Consider the following 24,799-nt stretch of genomic DNA (forward strand, 5'->3'; position numbering starts at 1 on the left):
CCCTCTGGGAACCTCAGCTCAAGCCTGTTGCTTGGCAACTAGCCTCCCTCCTGCTTGCCCTGAGCCCTGTTCCTCAGTGCCCTCCCTGCAGCCCCAGCCCCGCCCCGTCCATCCAGGCCCCGGTTGGGACCCTGCCCCACTCCTGGGCCCCTCCACCTGCTGCCGCCCACCGGCCAAGATTACTGCTGTTTGCTTAGAAAGGCAGGAAGGAGATTGCACCCCTGGTGGCGTATGTCCAGTTCCAGAGCCCAGCGAGGCCTTGGGGGTATGGCTGGCCTACCAGGTGGCACCCTGGTGGCTAGAGGTGACCGCTTCTGGGGTCACCCCTCCCCGACAGTGGAGCCTGACCAGAACAAGGGGCGGAGCCCTGGGAGCCGAGGCGGCCAGCAGTTCTGGGTCAGCCGAGGGAACAATGGCCCTCAGTCTTCCCGGCCCAACCTGCGTGCCAACAGTTCACCGGGTCCAGAGGTCCCAAGGGGGAGCTGGGCCCCAGGAAGAGGGACGGTCAGGTGCAGGACGCAGGAAAGGGGCCACCTCTCCCACGGAAGGATGGAGAGGACAGAGGTCACGGGGATGGGACGCAGGGGGACAGACGGCTCTTGTTGCGGTGGCCCCAGGGGATCCACACCTGGCGAGGCATGGTCACCTTGCCTGTCTGTTCCTCAGTCCAGCAAACAGGCCCCACGAGGATGCAGCAACCCCTGCTTTCCTATAGGGAAAACCGAGGCCCAGGCCAATGAAGGGTTTGCTCAGAAAAGTCGAGGGGCCAGGTACCCAGGGCTGCTGTTCCGGGTCCCAGGGCACATCACCACGTGACCCCACGGGTACATCACTCCTTCAGGGAGCCCCTCGAGATCGCCCACTTTTCTGTCCATCAGGACTTCATTCATTCAATACACTGGGCCCCAACCCTGAGCCAGATGCTCTGTTATTTTATTTAATCTCGTAACACCTGGCCTAAGATGCCATTGATACCCTCACTCAGTAAAATAAAGCGAAGCCAGGATAGGAGACATGCTCAGAGACCCCCTAGGCAGCTCTGGGGTCTGCTGGCCACAAAGCCTGTCTCCTGGGGGTGACCAGCTGCTTGGTGTGCATGAGAGAGGAAACCCGGTCCTGGGGAGGCTGGCGGTCGGGAGGATTTTGACTTGGGAGTCACAGCGCGCAAACTCTCACCTCCTGGAAGCCATCCAGGCCTCCCCTCTAGTTGCCGAGATTTGGAGTGCTGTAGCATCCTCCCTTTTGCCCTGAAGAGCCTGGCGGGCTCAGCTGGTGGAGGGCAGGGTGTGGGCTTCTGGCTCTTGCTGGCACAGGAGGAAGGAGGAAGCCCAGGCGGAGCCGAGGTTGTCCTGGGCTCTAGGGGCAGCTGCACTGGTGTCCCCTCCAGCTCTGGACGGTGGTGTCTTTACAGAAGCACTCGCCGGAAGATGATCCTTGGGACTTGAATTCTATGGGATGGGATGAGGGGGACCATAAATGGGGTGAAATGTGATTGGCATACAGTGGTTAAAGTAAGCAGGATGGTGAGTTGCTTTTTCCCTCCAGATGCTAAAGGACCCTCTGGGTTTTCAGTCAACAGACATGCAGGCAGGCAGGCAGTACATATATATTCTTGAGAACAGCCTGCAGGGCTGTGTTCTGAGAGCAGTCTGGAAAACACTCTGTGTGGCCAAGGGTGCTTGTCCCAGCCTGACTGCAAGGGGTGCAGCCCCTGGCCAGGGCCCGCCGCTCCTCCCCATGGCCTCCCCCGGCCCTACATGCTGTGTGTCCCCCCTCCCCCAGGAGTCAGTAAGATCGTGACAGTGGACGTGAAGGACAGCAGCCCTCTGTGGCTGAAGGTGAAGGACCTGGCGGAGGGCATGACCTACAGGTTCCGTATCAGAGCCAAGACCTTCGCCTACGGGCCCGAGATCGAAGCCAACGTCACCACGGGCCCCGGAGAAGGTAGGGGAGCCTTGGGCGGACGCGGGGGCTGCTGTCTCCATACACGGTGTTCAGCCCCCCAAGGCGGAAGGGCGTGCCCAGAGCCGTGCTGGAGCCTGGGGGTGCAGAGTTGAGCAAGACGGGGTCTCTGGTGGAGCATGTGGGTCCCTGGGGTTGTACAGGGTGGGCCTGGGGGGAGGAAGGGGGGAGGAGAAGGGGGGGCATTTAAAGGGGGAGATTGCAGGAGACTTCATGGGGGTGAAGTCATCCATTCAGATGGATGCATGGGAATACAGACCGGCATCTGCAGAATTCTGAAGCTGTGGCAGAGCAGGATGGGAAGGGATGGGTGTCCAGGTGTGAGGGAAGGCCTGCCGGGCTCTGGAGTGTTTCTCAAGGTGCCATTGATGTCAGATCCCCTGGGGTTCCTGTGATAAGTACAGATTTCTGGGTCCCAGGAAGTTCAGCATCTCTGTGCAGCCCCCCTGGGAATGTGCATTTGAACGCGAGCTGAGGTAGCTCTTTGCTACCCACTGTGAGAACCCACGCTCTGGGGGTCTTCAGGCTTGGGAAGATGACACTGGCCAGGGCCAGGGGGCACCTGCTGGCTGCATCCTTCCTAGACAGAGGTGACAGAGGGACAGGGTTGGGGGCAGGGCAAGAAAGGAGCCAGGCAGTTACAGGCCAGGCCCTGTGCGCTGGGCCTGGGGGGAGGGGAGGGGAGGGAGGGGAACACCGGGGACCAGGGAGGAGCGAGTGGCTTGGTCTGGGTTTTGCGATGCCTCTTGGGGTCATTGTCAGGCTGGGGGAATTCTTCAGGGCCACTTGAGGTTGAGGCTTAGTTCCCCAGCGTCTCTGTCACCCATGCAGCGTGTCCCAAACATAGAATCCACCTCCCAGCCACTCTGAACTTCCCCCTCGGAGAAAGTACACAGCCCACCCCAGACTCCCCCTGAAATCCCTCCTCCCTGTCTTCCCCGCCCATCAGCCAGGAGTGGACGAGGCCCCAGCTCAGAGGCCCCAGCTCGGCAGGGGGCTGGGAGAGCCGCTGCAGGGAGAGCTGGGCCTGCCGAGGCTGCCTCACCTGCCTGGCGGGTTTGCCCAGGGACTAGTTCAAGGCGGCCCCCCTTCACTTTCTCTTACTGGGCACTTTCTATTCCCTGCCTCTTGTTCTGCAGAAAAGCTCTCTGGCCCCTGGGCCCTGTGGGAACAAAGCCTGCAGGGCTGCAGGGGGAAGATTGCCAGGGAGCTGCCCCCTGCCCTGCCTCTGCCCTCCCCCTGCCCCCAGCCTCCCCCCCTGCCCCCAGCACCTCTCACCTGAGCCAGCTTGGCTTCCTTGGGAGACAAAAGCAGGAAGCGAGCCGTCAGAGACAAGAAGGACAGAGCAGTGGCATGGGGACAGGAGAGGGCCTCCTGGAGGATAGGGGGTTCTAACCGGAGGCTTGACGTGACCCAGGGTTGTGGCGGGGGGATCCAGAGGGGGGGCGGTACAGAGCTGGGGGGAGGGGGCTCTGAGAAAGCACTGAGCTGCGCCCACCCGACAGAGGAGGGGTCAGCAAGGGCGGATGTGCAGCTGGGCGTCCTCCTCCCTCCAGGCTGGGCAATGCTGGAAATGCTGGAAGCTTCTAGTCCAGGAGGAGATGACAGCTCCTCTCAGCCACGAGTGCTGTCCTGTGTGGAATGAGAACTCAGGGTCCCAAGGGCCCCTGCCCCACCCTTCACATGTCCCTCGGGCTGTGTCCCACGCCCTCCATCCCTCAGCCACCTTTGCCCTGTGCTGTGGGCAGGATGCTCGTTAGGTGGGGAAGGGGGGCAGGAAGGAAGGCAGTGAGGCCCTCTGAGGTCACGGGCAGTGCTGGACGCGGGCTGGGCAATGGGCCGCCACGCTCTGGTAGTGAGTGTCTGGCCTGCTGTCTGGCTGCAAGCCTTCACAGGCCCGGAGGATCTTCAGTCTGAAGCTGGGCTCTCAGCTCCTTTCCCCGCAGGCGTCCACAGGGGCCACCGGGCCAGCCAGTCACCCACCCCCTCACTCCCTGGCTCCCTCCCTCGTCCCATAAGCACCTAGGAAGCACCTACTGTGTGCCAGGCCCTGGGGGTACAGGGCTCCAGGTGTCGTGGGGAACAGCAGACAGGGGCCCTGGGGGCAGTGGGAGCCGGTGCTGCAGGGCAGCCCAGGGAAGAAGGGGTACAGGACGCTTAGCAGATAGCACAGGCTCACTCCTCTCCCCACGGAGGCTAACGTCTGTCTCCTGCTCTGGCCCCTGGGGCCAGCACCCCGCGTGGCCGACTTAACGGGCGGCTGCCCTGATGCACCTGTCACCCCAGGAGAGCCAGCAGTGGGGCCAGGTTTTTCTTCCTGTTGGACGCAAAGGTTCCAGATCCTCCTGTAGCCCTGGCCTCCTCTCTGGCCTAGCCTTAAAGCAAATGCAGCTGGGAACCTTTCTGGCATCGTCACATATACCTCTCCTGGAGTGCAGGAGCTCTGGGTGACCTGGCAGAGAATAAGTCAGATCCAGCAGGCCTGGCCAAGATGCACTCCTTGGGCCTCGGCACGTGCAGGTTTCCGGAGCCCCTGGCCGAGGTTGGTTTTCACATCCAGCACCTCCTGCTGGAGCTCAGGAAGACAGGCTGGGCGCCTGTTCTGGCCCCCACGCATCCTCTCACCCACTGTGCGCTGTTCGCAGGTGCCCCCGGACCGCCCGGAGTGCCCATCATCGTGCGGTACAGCTCGGCCATTGCCATCCACTGGTCCAGCGGAGACCCCGGCAAAGGCCCCATCACCCGCTACGTCATAGAGGCCAGACCTTCAGGTATGTCCCCCCCGGGCTGAGCCGGCTTGCCCTCGGGCACAGAGTCCATCCACTTGGGGCACTGATGTCACGTGAGAAGGGGCTTGTGCTCCCCCAGGTGAACCTAGAGGTGGCCCTGGGACGAGTGGGAAACGGGACTTGCACCCTTAGTTAAGGAAAACCCAGGAGGCCCCGGAGAACAGCGCTTATCACCAGGTGAGGACCGAGTCATGTAGGGGTCATCCAAGAAGCCAGAGAACAGGGCTTCCCTGGTGGCGCAGTGGTTGAGAGTCCTCCTGCCAATGCAGGGGACACGGGTTCGTGCCCCGGTCCGGGAAGATCTCACATGCCGCGGAGCGGCTGGGCCCGTGAGCCATGGCCGCTGAGCCTGTGCATCCGGAGCCTGTGCTCCGCAACGGGAGAGGCTGCGACAGTGAGAGGCCCGCGTACCGCAAAAAAAAAAAAAAAAAAAAGAAGCCAGAGAACAAAGATTTGGGCTCCCATCGGCTGAACACCCGTGTCCTCCACACGACCCCACTGACGAGTGCTCCACAAGGAGGCTGGCTGTCCCCCGGAGACCCAGCTGCCTCTTTGAGGCTCGTCCCCGCTATTGTGGCTGTCACTGCAGTTCCTATAATGTCCCAGTCTCTCCTCTCAAGCCTGAAATCGAATCACAAGAACTTCCAAAGCCATCAGGAGATGAGCAGTTGATAAGTCGCTGCAGGGGGCTGTTCTCCGAGCTCCTGTTTCACGGTCACGGTGACACCTGCTCCTGCTTTTCCGGCTCCCCTTACCCCCAGGAGCTCCCGGCCGCGGCCAGGCCAGCTCCCTCCGTTGCTAGGTTTCTGAATTAATCAGAGGTGCCAGAGTCAGCGCAGGCTGGAGGCTTGTTCTCGGTATTCCGTGGATCTGTGATTAGGTGATTGAAGTTGAGAAACAAACAAAAAGACTGCGTTGCTCCAGCACAAATAGCAAATACTAATCGGAATGGGAAGCCAGCATCTCAGTAGCTAATACTTCTAATGGGGTGCTGACACATCCCAGCCACGTGGTTAATACCGCGGGGTGGCTGAGCGCTAAACATCTCAATAGCAAATAGTTCATTCCAGCGGTTCCAGGAAGCCGCTACCACCCTGTCATTGCCTTAATCTTGGGCTAATAACTGCAGTCGCAAATAGCTATTACATCCAGCAGCTCAGATCCAACGTGTAGCCGGAAGATACACGCAGCCTTGGCTCCCACCCCTCTCCAGATGGTCCCTCCCTCGCCCTCCAGGGCCAGCTGCTGCCTTGGCTGGGAGACCTCCGCGTGCTTCTCTCAACCAGGGCCTGTGCCTGTTGTTTCCATCCAAGTTGGCCTGCCGGGACGCCAGGCTACGGAATGTTGGTCCTGGACTTCAGCCCTGTGGATTTTCCAGCATCCCCCTGGGAGGCCCGGCAGAGGACCTGGTGTTCCAGGTTTGGGGGCCGCGACTCGGCGCACACAGTTGGGGTCAAGGACTGAGTGTCAGAGGAAGGGTCAAGCCGGGACCCCCTGAAGGGCGGGGATTGCGGGTGGTACCCGAGAGCTGGTGACGGGGCTGGACGGCGGTGAGGAGGATGGGACACGAGAGCAATGCCGTGCTTCTCCCCCGGCTGTACATCCTCCTCAGGACGGAATCGCTCGCGTCCTTGGCTCTGCCTGCATCGCCTGTGCTTCCTCCTGGGCAGAACCAACTAAACATGAGAAGCCAGACACTGCAGACCAGGGAGGGATTCTTTCGGGCCAACTCCCAGGGCTGTAGGCCAGAGACACAGCATGATGTTCCCGCAGCTTCTGGCCTGGCCCCGCCGCCCCGGCTCCACCCTTGCTCCTGTGTGGGGAGCAACAAGGAGGGTCAGACAGCAGGCCGGGGCCCCCAGCTTCTGGGAGGCAGCGGGGTCCTGGCCGAGCCCACCTGGAAACGCTGATGCTGGTCAGCACCATCCTGGGCATGCAGGGGAGTTCAGCGCTAGGACAGATCAGACATCTCAAGGCTGAAGCACCAGCGCTGCCACTGTGACCTTGGGAGGATGAGCTCAGCTGTCTCCAAGCCTCAGTTTCCTCATCTGTAACATGGGTACAAGTGTTCCTCCTTCTCACTGTGGCTGCCAGTAAAGCCCTTGGAACCAGGATGCTTCATAAGGAGTGAGTGTCACTGTTTGATCATCATCATTGTTATCATCACTTGCCTGTCATCAAGGGTGAATGAGAGAATTCAAAGTCACAGGAGGAAAATGGATTTGCACCCCAATACTTGTATTTTGGGGCCTGCGGTACTGAAATTGGGGCCTATGTTTCATGATGCTATGGAAAGGCCAGGGAAGAAAGGTTTGCACTCACTGATTCAAAAACAGTTCAAGGGCTTCCCTGGTGGCGCAGTGGTTGAGAGTCCGCCTGCCGATGCAGGGGACAGGGGTTCGTGCCCCGGTCCGGGAAGATCCCACATGCCGCGGAGCGGCTGGGCCCGTGAGTCATGGCCGCTGAGCCTGCGCGTCCGGAGCCTGTGCTCCGCAAGGGGAGAGGCCACAACAGTGAGAGGCCCGCATACCGAGGAAAAAGAAAAAAACACAAAAACACTTCAAGTATGCCTGTGGTGGGTGCTGGGCTACAAAGACAGATTAGGCACGATCCCTGCCCTGGAGGAATTTCACAGCCTAGCAGGAGGAAAAGAGACAGTCAACAAAAAGATGTGATGTGTATGAGGCAGGCACCCAAAAACAAATCATTAAGAAGGAAGATGAGGCCAAGGCTCAGGACCCTGGAGCCTTCTAAGGAGAGCAGAACGCAGACGGGCCGCCACGGCTGCCTTTCAAGCAGAGGGACCCAGACGGGACGGCAGGAAGGTGGCCTCCACAGGTGCCACCACACTTCTGGTCCAACACTCAGAAATGATGGAGTTACGGCCACTCCACCGGGATTCCTGACTTGGGTGGATCTGTAAAAAATAGTGGCGGGGGGGGGGCTTCCCTGGTGGCGCACTGGTTGAGAGTCCGCCTGCCGATGCAGGGGATGCGGGTTCGTGCCCTGGTCTGGGAAGATCCCACATGCCGTGGAGCGGCTAGGCCCGTGAGCCATGGCCACTGAGCCTGCGCGTCCGGAGCCTGTTGCTCCGCAACGGGAGAGGCCACAGCAGTGAGAGGCCCGCATTACTGCAAAAAAAAAAAAAAAAAAAAAATAGTGTGGGGAAGGAAACAAACAAAATCCATCCACCCCTGGGGATGTCCGAGCTGGGAGCAGCCTGTGGGCCAGAAAGACAGCTCTTACGCCAAGGAGTTGAGAAGCAGACAAGGAAGGACAGTGAAGCTGGCGGAGTGGAGGACATGTTGTGGCAGCTGGTCCAGGCCAGCGGGAGCCTGGATGACCTGCAGGCTGCTCAGGTTGGAAGACCTGGGCGCTCAGCCCACCAAGGCCCTTCTGAGACCTCTGGACACCTGGCCCATGTGAAAACGGGTCCCGTCCAGGGCCCAAGTGGCTTGACACTTGGGTTGCTGAATCAGCCCCGCACTCACGCAAGCAGGAGGACTCACCTTCTTCCCCAAGCCAGGCCAGCCCCATGGGCCCCACACAGAACATCTGTGGAGGATGCCACTGGGCCCTGGAGGATGCTTCCGGCCTCTTCTCTTGCATGGGCAGCAACGCTCATTCCTTTTGAAGCAGGTGGAAATGAATTATGTCCCAAGAGGACAAGGCCCAGAGAGCCACAGACAAAGGGGGACAGGCCTGAAGGTGAAGTCAGGAGCTCAAAGGCTGGGGGTATAGGGGGAGAGCGGACGGAGTCCCCTCCAGCCCTCACTGGTCCCTCTTTCTCCTCAGATCTCTGCTCCCAAATGGAGCCCCATCACATCCAGGCAACTTGACCAGAACCTCAGCGAGTGTTAAAAAGTCCTGTTCTTTTTGTCTGATGCCACTACTGTGGGTGTTTTGAATAGGAAGGGGGATCAGAAAAATAGGGGCCTGGTTAAGTAAAGGAGGGTCTACCCCTATGATAACATATTAGGCAGCCTCTTGAAAGCATGCTGACCAGCATGTTTTACTGACAGGGAAACGGATCTGTCGATTTCTTCTGCACAAAGTGCCGGAATGGTGAGGCTCCTTCTCTGGATGATGATATCGGGTTGGGTGTTAAAGGAGTTTCTGCCTGTTATACATTTTTTTATTATACATTTTTTAATGTTTTACGGACATTTTAATTAAAAAGAGGGAGTTCCCTGGCGTCCAGTGGTTAGGACTCGGCGCTCTCACTGCCAGGGCCTGGATTCAATCCCTGGTCAGGGAACTAAGATCCCACAAGCTGTGCGGTGCAGCCTAGACAGACAGATAGATAGATAGATAGATAGATAGATAGATAGATAGATAGATAGATAGATAGGGAAAGAAAAAATAAAAAGGTCAGATACTTTTTAAAAAATGTCTCCTGAGGACCTACTGGGTGCCATGAACGGGAGATTCAGTGTCGGAGGGGCAGACCCAGAAGGCCCCAGCATCAGGGAGCACCAGTTAGGTTCGGGCAGGGCCCCTCCTCATGGGCACCTTCCTCTCTGTGCCCCTGCAGACGAGGGGCTCTGGGACATCCTCATCAAAGACATCCCCAAGGAGGTGACATCCTACACGTTCAGCATGGACATCCTCAAGCCCGGCGTGAGCTATGACTTCCGGGTCATCGCTGTCAACGACTACGGCTTTGGCACCCCCAGCAGCCCCTCCCAGTCTGTGCCAGGTACTGGCCTGCGGGGGAGGGGTGAGGGTGCCCCACTGAAGAGCCTTGTGGTGGAGTCTGGGGCAGGGATGAAGGAGGAGAGGTAGCAGCTCCAGAAGACTGGGGTGGGGACCGCTTCAATTCTCTGAAGCAGAGAGCCCTGGGCCAGGGCCTGAGTCAGCCTTCGACTCTGGAAGGAGCTGGGGGCCAGGGGTCTTTTGGGTTCCTTTTCAAGGACTCCAGAAGCCCTGGGTGGGGGGCCCAGTGGGCTTGAGGATGAATCAGCGGGACCAAGATGAGAGTCTCCCTGAGCTTGTCACCCGGGAGATTCAAGGGCACCAGGCCATAAACTGCGTGTTTCCGTGGAAACCTCCCCCCAAAACAGAGCCAGCAGCCTGTGAAGCACAGGCCTGAGCAAGCAGCTCCCCGATGGGGCAGGACTCCATCCCTCCCCTTCCTCCTTGCCTTTCTCTTCCCATTGTCTCCGAGCTCACAGAGGATGCCAGTATCGAAACCCATGGCCCCAAATCTAACCACTAACCACTAACCACTTTTAATACCAAGGCCTCTTCCCTCGAGGCAGGAATATAACTCAAAATGTCTACTCACCAGGCAAGTTTCACCCTTGCCCTGATAGAAACAAATCATGGGAAGTAAACACTTCAAGACCGAAACAGAAGAGCCAGCCCCTGTCAGGCAGCAGCATGGATTAGTACCGGCCGGGTGCAGGGAGCACAGTACTGGGGGCTTTGGAGGAAGGGGAGTCTCCCTGGAGAAGGCTTTCTGAAGACCCACTCATCTCCACCCTCCCAGCTCCCCCTGCCTTCTGCTACCAGAAAAAGATTTCTGTCACAACTGAACCTTGGGAGAAACTCTCCCAGGCCCATCACAAGCCAGGCAATCACCTTTCCAACCACATTGGTGTCTGTCTGTCAAGGTAGCCCCTGGGCCACGGGTGGCAAGGAAAAATAAGAAAGGAAAGATAGCAAACACGCTGCCAGTCCTCCCGCCTGTGTCTTTAGCAGACATCAGTAATCAATCCCAGCACTCTTTCCTAGGGAGTCTAGAACCGACCTCAGAACTTTTCTCAAAACAGCCCTCCAGGCAGCACTTTACTGATTGGTCAGAGCTGGCCCTTGAGATGAAACCGTCCCTACCAACCTTAGGTTCTACCTCATTCAGAGGGCACAGACCCAACTACCCATGAAGTGTGAGAGCAGGTGGTAGGGTCCCAGCTGGAGCAGGAGGTTTGGAGGCAGGACGGAGCTGAGCGGTCCTGGACCTGACACCCACTCCATGCTCCAGCCCAGAAAGCCAACCCCTTCTACGAGGAGTGGTGGTTCTTGGTGGTCATCGCGCTCGTCGGCCTCATCTTCATCCTGCTTCTGGTCTTTGTGCTCATCATCCGAGGCCAGAGCAAGAAGTATGCCAAGAAGACAGACTCAGGTGAGCTGGCACCAAGCCCTCCTGGCCGGACGGGACTTTCGCGTGGCTCCCTCCCCTTTGGCAAGGGCGGGGTCTTCCCTCTCCTGGAAATGCACTTGCTCTGATGGTGGGGGGGGCGGTGGCAGCCTAGGGTTCCTACCCGCAATCTCCATCTCCTATTTTGGTTTCGACCCTAACAAGAGAAGGGGGGCAGCCCAGCCGTGGGGGAGGCGGGGAGGCCACCTGGTCTAAAGGGATGGAGTGAGTGATGGATGTCAATCCCCACCCTCTCCCTTCCCAGGGAACAGTGCCAAGTCTGGTGCCCTGGGCCATGGGGAGATGATGAGCTTGGATGAGAGCAGTTTTCCTGCCCTAGAACTCAACAACCGGCGGCTCTCCGTCAAGAACTCCTTCTGCCGAAAGAACGGCCTGTATACCAGGTAGTGGGCTGTCTGCGTGGGGGACCGGGGAATGGAGGTTTGGGGGCCAGCTGTGCCGAGGGACTGGGGCACTCCGGGGGGGGCCACAGAGCAGGCAGGGCCCTGTCCTGGAGCGGCATCCACTGGGAATGGTCACGAGGAAGACAGAGCCGGGCCCAGGCAGCTCCACAGGGGCTGGGGAGAAGGTCACAAGGAGGTGGGTACAGAGGGTTTGTGCCAGACACAGCAGAATACAAATCACTTGCACAATTCTGCAAACCACCGACTGCTGTGTGGGGCCGGCTGCTCCTAGTACAGGCCTGAAGCCGTGAGTTACTGGCCCTGAAGCCAAGATGCGCCTAGCGAAGGTGGGCCAGGCAGGAGTCCCCCCATGACTGCTTACGCCTTAACTTGTCCTCCTTCCTGAAAGAGAGGGCCATCAGAGTGTGGACGCCCTCTCCCCCGGGTACCTACTCATACCTGCTGTAGTTGTAGACAGTTTTCTCCCACCTGCCCCTCAAGTCCACAGGCTCAGCAGCATCCTCAAAGGGCAGCATCTTTTTTTTTTTTTTAAGATTTCTTTTTTTTTTTTTTTAAAGGCTTTATTGAATTTGTTACAATATTGCTTCTGTTTTATGTTTTGGTTTTTTGGCCGCGAGGCATGTGGGATCATAGCTCCCAACCAGGGATCGAACCCGCACCCCCTGCATTGGAAGGCTAAGTCTTAACCACTGGACCACCAGGGAAGTCCCAAAGGGCAGCATCTTGAGAGCGGCCAACCAGGGAAGGTCTAAGCTGTCCAGCTCCCGTCTCCTCCTGACACCTCTCCAGCCCCAAGCCCCTCCTAGCCCCGCTCGCTGCGGCGGGCCAGGCTGCCTGTATCCAAGGGCAGGGGCAGCTGCTTTGGTTCATGTGAGCCTCACCGGACTGACCCAGCAGTGTCAGGCTCCCGGGAGTGCGGGAGGCATTGGGGCTGCGGCCCAGGGGCTCCTCTCTCCAGCCTCGGCCCTGTTAACATTCCCGGCTCCTTGGAGGTGCCCGCGGGAGTGGGGGGATTTGCTTCTCCCAGGCACAGCTCACAAAGCTTCCCTCTGTCTGGGCCTGGAAGGAAGAGCGACATGTGTCTTCAGCGGGAGGACAGCGGGAAGGGTGTGCAGGCCGGCCAGCCCTGCTCTCATCCCCTGCCAAAGCCAGCTTTCCAAAGAAAGAGCCGTTTGAGGCCGCAGTGGCCGGCCAGGCTCTGGGGCCCTGCCACATGGAACAAGAGGACGTTTCACCCACAGCCTGGCCTCGCCTGCCTCTCACGCCCCCCGGTGTCCACACGCTGCGGCCCCTACCCCGCTGTGTATACACAGAAGTCCGTGGCCCCCAAACCAGCCCCAGGCTCCAGGGGCCTGACCCAATCACAGTGACACATCAGCGCCCACTCAGCCTGCATGTCGCCAAGATTTCATTAGCCTGGCACCCCGTTTTCTCCCTCCTGCCACTGTCCTTTTCTGCCTGTCTTGTCTGCGTGAAGCTGCTGCTTGTTCTGCCATCTTACTCTTAAGTAGTTTAAGGATGCAGCTTTGTTGATTGGAATAAAATCCATGCAGATATAGTACAAGAGGTTGGAGGTAGCAGCGGGGGTTGCTTGTGACACAGTCCCAGGCCACCAGATTGTTCTCAGAGTGGCATTTCGGCAGCAAACCGCCTCCAGCCCAAGCGGGACAGCTGGGGTTCAGGGCCTCGGTGCCATAAACGCTTCCTGGAGCAGGGTAGGCAGATCGTGGGGGCATCAGGCCCTGGGCAGGGCTCCCCTGCACCCCACCCTGAGAAGACACAAATAGGGCAGAGTCATGGGGGACCCCAGCCACCTGCCCAGGGCCCCTGGGAGCCTGCCAGCCAGCCTCCCCTGCCCCCATCCTGTCCCCCACCCTCTCATGCACCCCACCCTCAGTGCCCGAGGAGGCGCCCTGTCCTGACTGTTTGTTCAGATGACTCAGAGCTAAGCCCCTGGGAAACGCACAACTTTCTCTAGGGCTGAATTTTCAAGGTGTGTGACTTAGCCTATCTCTGGTCTCTGAGCAGATGTGGAGGGAGGGAGGCCATGAGTCTCCTTTATTCCCTAATCCTCTGTGTTAACTCTCAGAAGCTCACTTTGTGAGTTTAAGAGTCACATGGGGAGTTTGTGTGCAGGGCAGGTGTCCAGACCTCACCTGAGATTCTGATTCAGGAGGTCTCAGTGGCTCCCAGAATTGCTTTGCAACATTCACTGCCAAGCGCTCCCAGTGCCTGGGGCCTTAGAGTCAAGGTTCTCCTTCCCCGAGCCCCCCATTTCCCTGAGCTGGTTTGGGAGGCTGGTCCTAGGCCTTCAAGACCTGGAGCGTCCCCAGCCCCAGGCAGGGCCTCCAGCCCAAGGCCCTCCTCTGCAAGGCCCAGGCCTGCCGGACAAGCAGACCCGGGAAGGAGGAACACAGGACAGAGCGGTCTGAGGGCCTCCAGGCTCCCCTGTGCCTCCCGGGCTGGAGGAGGCTGCTGTGAGTGAGGCCGGGTCTCAGCTCTGCCCCCACGGCTCCCACTCTCTAGGTCTCCTCCTCGGCCCAGCCCGGGCAGCCTCCACTACTCCGACGAGGACGTCACCAAGTACAACGACCTCATCCCAGCCGAGAGCAGCAGCCTGACCGAGAAGCCCTCGGAAATCTCTGACTCTCAGGTGAGGGGCAGGAGGGCCAGGCGCCCCGGAGAGGGAGGTGAAGAGCCCACCCCAGAGTGTGAACCTGCCCAGCGCTTCCTTCCCTCCTTTCCTTTACGGGCCGGAAAAGCCAAGGGGCCCCAGGAAACTATCCGGAAGGTGTGTGTAGGCCAACTGCCACCTCCCGAGCTCTACTCAGAGTTTGCACCCTGGGCTAGTGGGGTCCCTGGAACTCCCAAGAGCATGGCCCTCTGGATTTTGCAAGGGTCACCCCACATGCTCCGTCCCTCAGTAGCTCTGGGCTGCAAAGGATCATGAAGACGAGGAGAGCGAGGTTGACACAGCAGCCCTGCTTTGCCAGAGCCCAGAGGACCACTGAACTTAGCTAGTCGGGGTCAGAATGAGCTCCAGAAATGGGGGGCTGGGTGCCCTGGACCCCCCAGGATGGAAAGCAGTGTAGACCGTTAAAGCGTTAAGCTTTGGAGGTTCAGACCTGAGCTGGATCCTGGCTCTGCTGCCTAGGAGCCACGGGCATCATGGGTGTGCTAAGTAACGTCTTGGACCCTCAGTTTCTCTATCTGTAGAATGGGCTCATGGGGTTGTGGGGAGGAGTTGCTGAGATTACATTCCATAAATGCCAGCTCTTAATATTGAAAAGGGGATGGTGCCTTTAGGAGATCCAGAGCTTTAGAGAGGCTGCCCTTAGGTGGCCACGCGGGGACACTGCCCCAGACTTTAGGGAGAGGGGATTGAGTGTATTCCAACGAAGTGATGTGACAGCCTCTTACCCCAGCCCTCTCGGCCTTGGCCAAGCCTGGCGGTTGCCGAGGAAGGGGTAGCAAAAGGCTACCGTGTCCCACGCCCTGGACCTTTCTGCCCGGTCCTGGGAGAGGATGAGAAGGAAGAGGTGCCAGCAGGGAGCCGGGCTGCTGGCCGGGCAGGATGTGCCAGCAAGCCTGGGATCCAGTCACGGCCCTGTGAACCGGGGGCCTCTTGCTCACTGCTGTTTTGTTCAGCCAGGGTTACTGTTGGACTTGGCAGAGCCAGGGAGGCTGGAGCTGACACCCCAGCTCAGAGCTGGCAGGGACAGAGACCCCAGCTTAGCCTGGGTTACACGGGGACTCACATGATTCACGTCATGGCATCTTGTTATGCATATTTAACTCTTTGCAGCCATATCCATACTGGGGACTTACAAGGCCATGCTTCCTAAAGCATGACTTTTCTTTCTTTCTCCCCAAAGATGGTGATGAGCACTTGGCTTGTAGGTACCCAAGGTAAAATTCAAAAAGATAAAGGGATCCCCTGTGCCCGTGGGGTGGTAACAAAGGGCTACTTGAGCCCCACTCCTTGTCTGTGGAGAGAGCAGCGTGGTGCCTGGTGGAAGGGTTGCTCTGCTCAGCCCCCCTTGACCTTCTGCAGAGGGCATGATTATCCACCCTCATCAGCTCAGCCCCGACCTTTCAGAGTAAGCCACCTGAGTGCAGACGATACTGCCCGATGTCTCCGGAACTTTCTGTGGCCATCCCTGCAAGAGTCTGGAGGACCCTCACATGGGATACAGAGCTGGTCCCTGAGGCCATGCCAGGGTCCCCCAGCCTTGAAGAGGTTGCTGGGAGAAGAATTCCTATCTCAAGAGCACCCTGCTTCAGAAGTTACCCCAGGGTGGCAGAGTACCCGGAATCCTCCATTTAGCTATTGGTCTCATATGTTCAGAACAAGCCCATCATTTGAAAACTGTTTCCATAGCATCCTGGAACCAGCCACCCCTTCGGGGAGCACATACCCTAGAGAAAGGAGGCTTCCTGGTTCCAGAATGCCCAAACCGAGGACCATAGCCCAGGCCCGGAGTTCCACCTGCAGCGTTAGGGATGGTTCTGGATTTGATTTGGGGCTGGGTTGAGTTGAGTTGGGTTTATGTACTCTGAAACCTAAGATGCATAAGATCAGGGACTCGTGACAGTCTGATCACTGCTGTGTCCCCAGGGTCCTGCACGGCACTGGCATGTGGGATCCCTGGGCATATCTGTTGGAAGCATGAGAGGGTCACTGGGGCAGGTAGTCAGGTTGAACAGACTCAAAACCGTATATGGGGTCTTCCCTGGTGGTGCAGTGGTCAAGAGTCCACCTGCCGATGCAGGGGACACGGGTTCGTGCCCCGGTCCAGGAAGATCCCACATGACACGGAGCAGCTGGGCCCGTGAGCCATGGCCGCTGAGCCTGCACGTCCAGAGCCTGTGCTCCGCAACGGGAGAGGCCACAACAGTGAGAGGCCCGTGTACCGCAAAAAAAAAAAAAAAAAAAAGGTAAAGACAGACACTCAGAGGAACGTGCTACAGGCACTAAAATTTTCCCCAAGAAAGACACCCTAGCAGCTTTGGACAATGGATCACTGGAGTGATTGTCCAGCCACTTCTGAGGTTGCTCTGAAGGGCGACACTCGTTTGAAAATCAGCAGCACTTAGTTGTGGTTGGTGTGTGACCCTGGACTTGAATCCCAGCCCACCCTTTACTGACCCTGGGATGGGGGTGGGAGAGATCCTTCAAGCCCTCACCCACACAGCACAGTTGGACCGTCTATCCAAGGGGCAGTTACAGGAGTACGTTAGGTGAGATGGAGTCGGGCCTGTGCAGTGCCAGGTTCATCACAGGGGCCCTAGAAAAGGCAACCAGGATCACCTGGGTCTGTTTGTTCTAGAATTGTTCTTGAAAACCAGGCAGTTGGCTTTAGGGTCACGGCAGGTTGTATAGGATCCAGGAGGCTACTGTCAGAGCATTAGCATCCTCCGACATGAAAGTGAAAGGGCCCAGGAGGACCTTGAGAGGTTCAGCCATCAGTCACCCGTGTGTCGCCAGCCCCAGGGCACTGGTACGTTGTGCATTGTTAAATGGTGACAATTCCCTGGCGGTCCAGTGGTTAGGACTCAGCCCTTTCACTGCTGGGGCCCTGGTTCAGTCCCAGGTCAGGGAACTAAGATCCCACAAGCCGTGTGGTGTGACCCAAAAAAACAAAAAGTTGAATTGCTTCCATTACCTGTTGGTAAAGAGCCACCTCCCTGAGCCCCTAAGTGTCATCGGGAGGACCCCAAGAAGCATGCTCGGTGATTCTGCAGCTACAGGTGGGGTCACGCCTGGTTCAGCCAGGGCCACTCCTCTGTGCCTGTGGGGTCAGATTGAAGTTCCCGCCTAAGCAGCTCAGGAGACCTGGGTGTCAGCATTTGCCCGGGGCTGTGAGGGCCGCTGCAGCGGGTGCAGGGGGCAAGCAGACCGTGACTTCTCAACACTCACTGTGAGGACCAGGAGGTGATGGAGACGCAGTCCTGCCTCCCAGGGGCTCCCTGTGGGCTGGAGGGGACAGACTGGGGACAGACTGGGGACAGAGCAGCTGGCCTGCCTCCGATGCTCCCGGGGCTGCTCGCTCGCCCCCCCCCGAGAAGCAGCTGTACTGCACATCAGTGTCTGGAATGTACAGCATCCACCGTCACGACTTTCAACTTGGGGCTCACGGTGGATGCACTGTTAGCCCTGCCCGTGTCAGTTTCTGCAAGGGCACATCCCTAAGGGCTGCAGCCACACAGCCAGCCCCTCAGGCCAGCTGTCTTTATGAAGTCCCCAACGGCGCCCCCCCAGGTCCCCAGAGAGTAAATTTTGCCTATGCCACCTGGCTGGTATTCTAAGTCAGACCACCCAAAAGTCACTCTCCAAAATTGGAGGAAATTTGCCCAGCCATTTTCCTGTGATATGGTAGTAAACACAAAGTCGAGGTTTCTTATAAACAAACACACATGATACAACGTGGGAAAGGCCATAACGGGGCTGTGGGTGGAGGCAGAGGAGGGAGGGGCTGGCTCCCTTCAGGGGGCATGGGGTGGGCTGGCGGCTGCGTCTCAAGGCATACAGGAGAAGGGGGTTCCAGGCAGGGGGACCCACAAAGGCTGAGGCTGGTTTGATGGAACTTCTAAAAAGAAAGTATGGCCACTGTGCTACTTCATTTCAAAGTCAGAGCCCACATTGGGTAGAAAAATCACATGGTTAGCACACAAGTAAATCTCAATGGGAAAGGAATTCCAAGCCAATGGCAAATCTCTTCTAATCCATACTCAGTTCTTTGTGATGTCTGGGCAGCCCCTTTAAGCTCATTATAATGAAATTGAACCTATGAGAAAAAGGAAATATATAGGCCATATTAGATTTTATACACTGTTTATTGAGCACCCCATCAGAAGAGTGAACATTTTCGAAGGCCTTACTAGGAGCCAGGAATGGCTCTAAGGATTGTTTGAGAATGGTACCACTTAACCCACAAGCCCTCTGGGAGGCCTGGTGGTGTTAGTGGCCACACACAGCTTGGGCCCTGCGTGACACCTGGCAGGGGTAAGGAGCCCAGAGCCCCGGAGAAGAATGTGCCTCAAGGAGGCATCTCCCACCCCCACCCCACCTCTAACCCCCGGGAGGCAGCAGCCCCTGCAGAAGGGGCCTCGGCTAGTTCCAGAGTGAGAGCATCCAAGGTGACAGACTCCCATCCAGGCTTCAGGCTAGACTCCGCGCAGGGAGCCCCTGGACCACAGGCAGGGGAGGGGCTCCAGCTCCCAGTCTCCCAAGGAGCTGCACAGGGTGACCTGTCATCTGGGGCAACACGTTCCTGCCGGGAATTCTTGAGATTCAACAAGATAAGGGCACCCTGCCCCGCCCTGGGCTCTCAACACCGGTCCCCAAGCCCAGGACAGCACCTGCCCTGTCACCTGCTGAGTCTGATACAACAGTCCCTCCTAGAAAGGAACAGAAAAGCTAAAGGCTTTCCATTGCTCCCTCTCTTTTGTCTCCGTCCTTTCTCCGGGGTCCTCCCTCCCACTGGTCCCCATGCGGCTCACTCCCATCGCCAGGCCTGGTGTCTGCGCTCCCCCCCTCCCCAGACCTTGGTGATTGCTGATGGAGTGGCTTTGAGTTGCTGTTAAGAGGCTGGGGAGCTGAAGCAGTCACCTGATTGCCTGGCAGCCTGGAGGGACTGCCCGTGAAAGGCCCTCTTTGTGCTGGGCCGGTTACTGGGAAGCTGCATTCAATTACCGAGGGCCCGGGCGAGAGTTGAAAGCCGGAATGGGAGCCCTTGGTCCCCTCTCGCTTTCTTTCTTCTCTTCTCACCCCACCCCCATCCAGAAAAGAAACAGATGTTCTGGGAGGTGGAGGCGGAGAGGAACACGTGCAGAGACCCCATCCTTTGGCACTGGAGAGCTGGGGGAGGGGCAGACCAGACTGTAGCCCACACCCCTCCCGCAGCGCAGCCGCCCAGCTCCTCCTCCTCTGGCTTTCCCATCCCCATCGGGATTGCTGCCCCACAGAGCATCTGGCGCACAGTAGGTGCTCAACAGAGGGTAGGAGATGATTTGGATGAATGGGCTTTGGTCTGGGCCCCCAGGAGGGCCAAGGAGGCCCATTCCCTACCTACTAGTCATCCTTGGGGGTTGGGGTTTTGTGGGGAAGCAGGAACCATACATTCTTTTCCTTTCCCAGCTGAGCACTGAGTCAGCCTCCCCCATCCCGTGGCCCCTTCTGATCCCTCCTCTGGGGGCTTCGAGGCCCCATCTCTCCCAGACACCCCCTCACTTTCTCCCTAATAATACCTTTACACTATTCTCTCATACATTCGCTCACTTCATCCTGTGAACTGCGGGATCTACCCATTTTACAGACAAGGATACTGAGGCTGAGAGAGGCTAAGCGATGGGTCCAAGCTTACCTGCCTGGGAAGGGACAGAGTCAGGACTTCACTGTGCCCCTGTCCCCTCTCACCCCGGAGACTCACTCACTCCGGGCCCGCGGTGATTTGGGGATTTCTCCTCAAAACTGGGGCCTGGGGCTGGCCGAAGTTCTAGAACCTCTAGCAATGATTCCGGCCAGTTGGTAGGTGCCCTCCCAGAGAGACCTAACCTGCAGGGAAAACTGTGGGGTGCCCCTCTCGCCTCCCATACTCTCAGACCCTCACTGCTCCTGGGCCGGAGGGACCCCAGCCTCCTCCTCCACAGGTCGCTCGGACTTTTCCTGCCCCTGGGCCAGCCTCACCACAGCCCCAGGCATCAGGTGCCCACCCCTCCGCCCCTCCGCTGGGCTCCTGGCATGTGGAGCCCTCCAGTCTGCGCAGCCCCTTTGTTCCCTCCTGGGCCGGCAGCTGGGCCGTAGGCAAAGAAAGGGCTTGTATTGTGCCGCTCTGCGTCACGGGAAGAAGGGTGAGGGACTTTCCATTGTCTTGGGCAACCGGCTCCGCCTGCCAAGAAGATCGTGTCCTGGGGGTGTCTGCTGGGGGTGGTGGGGACTGTGGAAGGGTGGGGGGGGAGGGGAGGGGCCGGGGAACATAAATTAGCAGATCAACCAGGGAGCAATTAATCCCCATGGGAGGGTAGAGGGGCTCTCCTTCCTGTCTCGTGACCTCCAGGCAGCAGTATGGGAGTTCAGAGCATGCGTGGGCTTTGGAAAATCAGGCAGACCTGCGTTCAAGTCCAACTCATCATTTCCTTGGGCAAAACCCTCACCCTCTCATCAGCACTCAAGTAGTGGAGTAGCTACAGCGCAGAGGTGTGAAATTTAAATACGAGAATGCAAGTCAGCGTTTCCTGCTGTCTGGCCGAGAGCCTGCTCCAGAGTTAGTATCATTTTAGTTCTTTGCATTGTACCTATTTCTCTTGAAGGTTTAGATGCCATAAAGAGCTTTGAGTTCCTGAAAACAAGCGCACATTACCTTTCCCACAGCTCAGACCTTTTGGGCAAGGTCAACTCCCCGTTTTCTTTACCTGTGAAGCAAAACACAGATGATCATCCCAGACTCGTTTGTATTGGGCTCACTGGGCTGCAGGGTTTTTCCAACGTATATTTTACTTGATAAAAGTAACTTACTGCCTCCAAGCATGTATTCTCTGGGCAGAGGTGAGGCAATCCCAGCGCGGTCTTCTGAACCATATTCATTGAGAGTGTACTCTTCACTAAAATCAGTGCATGTCTGCCAGAGAGTTCTCAGGGCCTTCCCATCTGTTGTCTTATTAGTTCTCAAAACATCTCTGGGAGCTTGGGATGGGGGGAAGGGGTGCATGGTATTTTTAGCTCCACAGTTCGGAGCCGAACTGCTCCTTTACTTTACAACCCAGACTGACTCCTGTGCTGATTTCCCCAAAAGGCAGATAGAGCACGTGCCAAGGACACCAAAGTATCACCGTGTTAAGGACAATTTGATTTTTTTTCTGTTTCTCCCCGAAATCCTCAGGGTGGTCATCGTGTGAACATTCAGAACTTCTGTTGATCTTTTTCTCTTGCTCCTTTTATAACTGAGTGTTGCTTTTATTTTGGATCACAGTCACCCAGTAAGTCAGAGGCTGGATCCGGATTAGAACTCAGTGTATCACGCATGAACCTCTGTTTTAAAATGTAGGTTTGTTATTTTTCGGGCGTGATGAGGCCAGCAGATCAGGAGATGACCGCCCGTGAAAAGATAGTTTGTTATTCACAGTTCCCAAGAAGAGGGGACACACCAGGCCAGGTGGGACCACACAGGGAGACACCAGGTTCGGTCAGGAGCCGGAGGAAAACAGGAAGACGCAGGCAGGAGCCTTTATTGTGGCTCCCACAGGAAAGGCAAGGCAAGGCAAGCAGGCTTAGGCTAGTTTGAATAAATTCAGGGGGCCCTAGTGGGTAGGGGCTGTCCCTAGTTGTCTGGTACCTGCCCCTGGGGTGATTGGGGACAGGGAATGATGGGTCCAAGTCAGTGTGTAAGAGCCCATTAGAGGAGGTGGTATAGGCGTGGACTCTGGGTATGAAAGGCTGCTTACTCTCTCCGGAAACTGGCTAGTCCTGGGAGGGGCAGTCGTCCCAGGGTCAGCAAAGGCCCCAGATAGCAAAGCATCAGAAATACAGAAAGTGAAAAGACATGATGAATTCAACCTCAAAAACATTATACTAAATGAAAGAATCCAGACACAAAAGCCACAAGTGGTGTGATTCCGTTTTTATGCAATATCCAGAATGGATCGGTCCATGGAGACAGACAGTGGACTGGTGGTTGCCAGGGGTAGGGGTTGGGGGGAGACTGGGGAGGAAGGAGAGAGGAGCGACTGCTTCATGGGTACAAGGTTTTCCCCTGGGGTGATGATGAAGATGTTGTGGAATGAAAAGGCGTGAGGCGTGATGGTCGCACAACGCTGCGAATGTACCGAATGCCAGTGCATCGGACGCTTGGCAGTGGTTAACCTTATGTTATGTGAATTTCACTTCGATTTTTCGTAAGAGGTTAGAAGTCAGGTCTTCCGGTTCCCATGGAGGGTCCTCAGGCTCTGTGCCAGCCCTGGGGTAGAGGCTTCATACACATCATGAGCTCTGAAGGCGCGTGAGAAGGCGGGCATTATACCCCCCTTGGCAGAGAGGGGGCCGAGATGCCCACAGTCCGGGGCTCGGAAGTGGCCGAGCGGAGATTCGGATCAGAAGTGTTCTGCGCCTCATCTTGCTGACCTGTCCCCGGGGGCCACTGACACCCCGATTCTCTGCCCTCCCAGGGAAGCGACAGCGAGTACGAAGTCGACCCGAGCCCCCAGAAGGCCCACTCTTTTGTCAACCACTACATCAGTGACCCCACCTATTACAACTCGTGGAGGCGGCAGCAGAAGGGGATCTCGCGGGCCCAGGCCTACAGCTACACGGAGAGCGACCCGGGCGAAGACCCCACCGCCCTGTCCAACGGCAGCAGTGCCCAGCAGGGCAGCCTCTTCCGGCCCAAGGCCAGTCGGACCCCAACGCCCCAAAACCCCCCGAACCCCCCGAGTCAGCAGGGCACCCTCTACCGCCCCCCCAGCAGCCTCGCGCCCGGCTCCCGGGCTCCTATAGCAGGATTTTCATCATTTGTTTGATGTCATCCTCGTTGTCGGAAGAGGAAAAAGAAAGAAAACACAGCAGCAAACTCCCCTTCCGCCCGTCCTCATGCCGCCTGCCAGAAAGCAGAAACACCAAGAAACCAAGTCAACTTTTCACCTCCTGAGTTTATTTTTCCAGAGATTCCAGGGCCAGCAAAGCCGGGGTTGAGAAGGATGGAGAAAAACCACGAGAGGACGTGTGTGGCTTCGAGATTGTGGGGTTTGCTGCGCCTTCGGGGGGCTGAGCAGAGTAGGGGGGCTGGCTGCGGTGGACACAAGTGGGTTGGGCCCCTGGAGAGAGAGGGAGGGAGGGAGGGAGGGAGGGAGGGAGGGAAGGCAAAGACTGGAGGGCTGTAAGGCAGGCGTGGCTGGGGGGAGGTGAAGAAACTTCTGGACGTCCAGCCGGCCGCTCCCTTCCGGCATGTGCTGGAGCCCTGGGCCTGCTGCTGGCTGGTGCTGCGCCGGGATGGGCATCCCTGAGGGCAAAGCTCCCCTCCCCCCCTGCACCCACACTCCCACCCCACCCTGTGCAGCCCTGCTTCTCACCCTCCACTACCCCCTCCCTTGTTCAATGTCCCCACCACGCATTTGGTTTATTTAGAAAAACGAACCCAGCTGAAGGATGAGAATTTGCCTAGCTAGCTCCTTGGCTCCTAACAGACGTTTTCTGTTGTGAACCCAAGGAAGAGGGCCCCTGGGGCTTGGGGAGAGGTCCCCCCACCACTGAACCCAGCCTTCCCTTTCCTTGAATTTACTTTCCTGAGCACAGACTAGGAGAGATGAACTTGGGGAACAGAGATGGGGGCACTGGCCCGGCATCACTGGGATAACGGCATAAGGCAGAAGTCAGGACCGGAAGGAGGAAGCTTGGACTTCTCCTTTTCTTCCAATTCGGGTACCACCTGACCCCCTTCTTAAAGGGAGAGGGAAAAGGGAATTACAGAGACAAGGAAATTCAGCTTCTGTGGGGCTGAGGGGCTAAACGGGGGTGAGGCATCGCCATGGCAGACACGCCCCTCTCCCTGGATAGACACTTTCACACACGCACACGCACACACACACCCATGCCCTGGCAAGGAAAAGGGTCCAGAGATCCTCTCCAAGAGAAATCCCTTTGGGTCCTCCTAGCCAGCAGGACACTCATTTTCAGATCTGTGTCCCTCGTTCTCAACCCATAGCCCTCTGTGTCTAAGACCCCCGCCTCCTAAGTCCAGGGACCCAGAGGGGCGGGCCAAGTCTCTGGTCCCAAGGCTGGATCTCCCAGCACCCGATTTACAAGTCAAAGACCATCCCAGCCCCCATTAATGTCTTCCAGACTCGGCTCAGCCTGCCAGATCTCAGAGCAAGGAGGGGCCCCATCCAAACTGAACACAAGCTTCCAAGATGCACGGCCAGGCTGGCCGGGAGGAGCAGGTCAGATGGGACCAAGGGGCAATTATAGCTGTTGGGAGACAGAGCTTTAAAAAGCTCCTTCTGGCGGCCTGCATCTTCCCATCAACTCAGACCTTCCGGATGCAGGAGTTTAAGGGGGAGCCTTTCCAACTAGTGCCCTGGGTGCTCCCCACAGGCCCTGCAAAGCAGCCCATCCCCCGGGGTCCGGGACAGACCGCTGCCTCTGGGAGAGGGAATGGCCCGGCGGGGGCATATTTAGTGCATCTTGGGGCCCCTTAGTGGTGCAGGCTCCCTGGAGGCGCCAAGCATGGGCACTGCTGCCCTGCCTGGGAGGAGGTGGTGCCCCATTTTGAGGGGTGAGGAGAACAGTGGAGGATTTGGGAAACAAGCCAAGGAAGGAGTGGGCCTATACCCCTCCCCACAGCCCCGAAGCAGGGCCAGGGGCCTGAGGAAAGGGCACACCCAGCCCTGGGCTCCCAGGCACTGGGATCTCCCCGAAACGTGATGGGGAAAAGTTGGAAGATGGTTCCGTAGATGGGCTGACCCGGGTCCGAGGTCCAAACAGCAGCTTCTCC

The 24,799-nt window shown here is 57.8% G+C and overlaps 1 protein-coding gene across 1 annotated transcript in view; it reads left to right on the forward strand.

Annotated features, from left to right (window-relative positions):
- SDK2 (sidekick cell adhesion molecule 2) overlaps positions 1-22,829 on the forward strand; it is a gene marked incomplete at both ends in the record, with an annotated part of 262,629 nt that extends 239,800 nt beyond the window's left edge. The window contains 7 exons of the mRNA XM_079725138.1: positions 1,783-1,944; positions 4,608-4,733; positions 9,286-9,450; positions 10,735-10,875; positions 11,156-11,294; positions 13,842-13,968; positions 22,479-22,829. Of these exons, the coding sequence (XP_079581264.1) occupies positions 1,783-1,944; positions 4,608-4,733; positions 9,286-9,450; positions 10,735-10,875; positions 11,156-11,294; positions 13,842-13,968; positions 22,479-22,829 (1,211 nt within the window). The remainder of the gene's footprint in view (positions 1-1,782; positions 1,945-4,607; positions 4,734-9,285; positions 9,451-10,734; positions 10,876-11,155; positions 11,295-13,841; positions 13,969-22,478) is intronic.
- Between the last annotated feature and the right edge of the window lie 1,970 nt (positions 22,830-24,799).

This window comes from Hyperoodon ampullatus (genome assembly GCF_949752795.1).
Source record: "Hyperoodon ampullatus genome assembly, chromosome: 19".
NCBI classification, from domain to species: Eukaryota; Metazoa; Chordata; class Mammalia; order Artiodactyla; family Ziphiidae; genus Hyperoodon; species Hyperoodon ampullatus.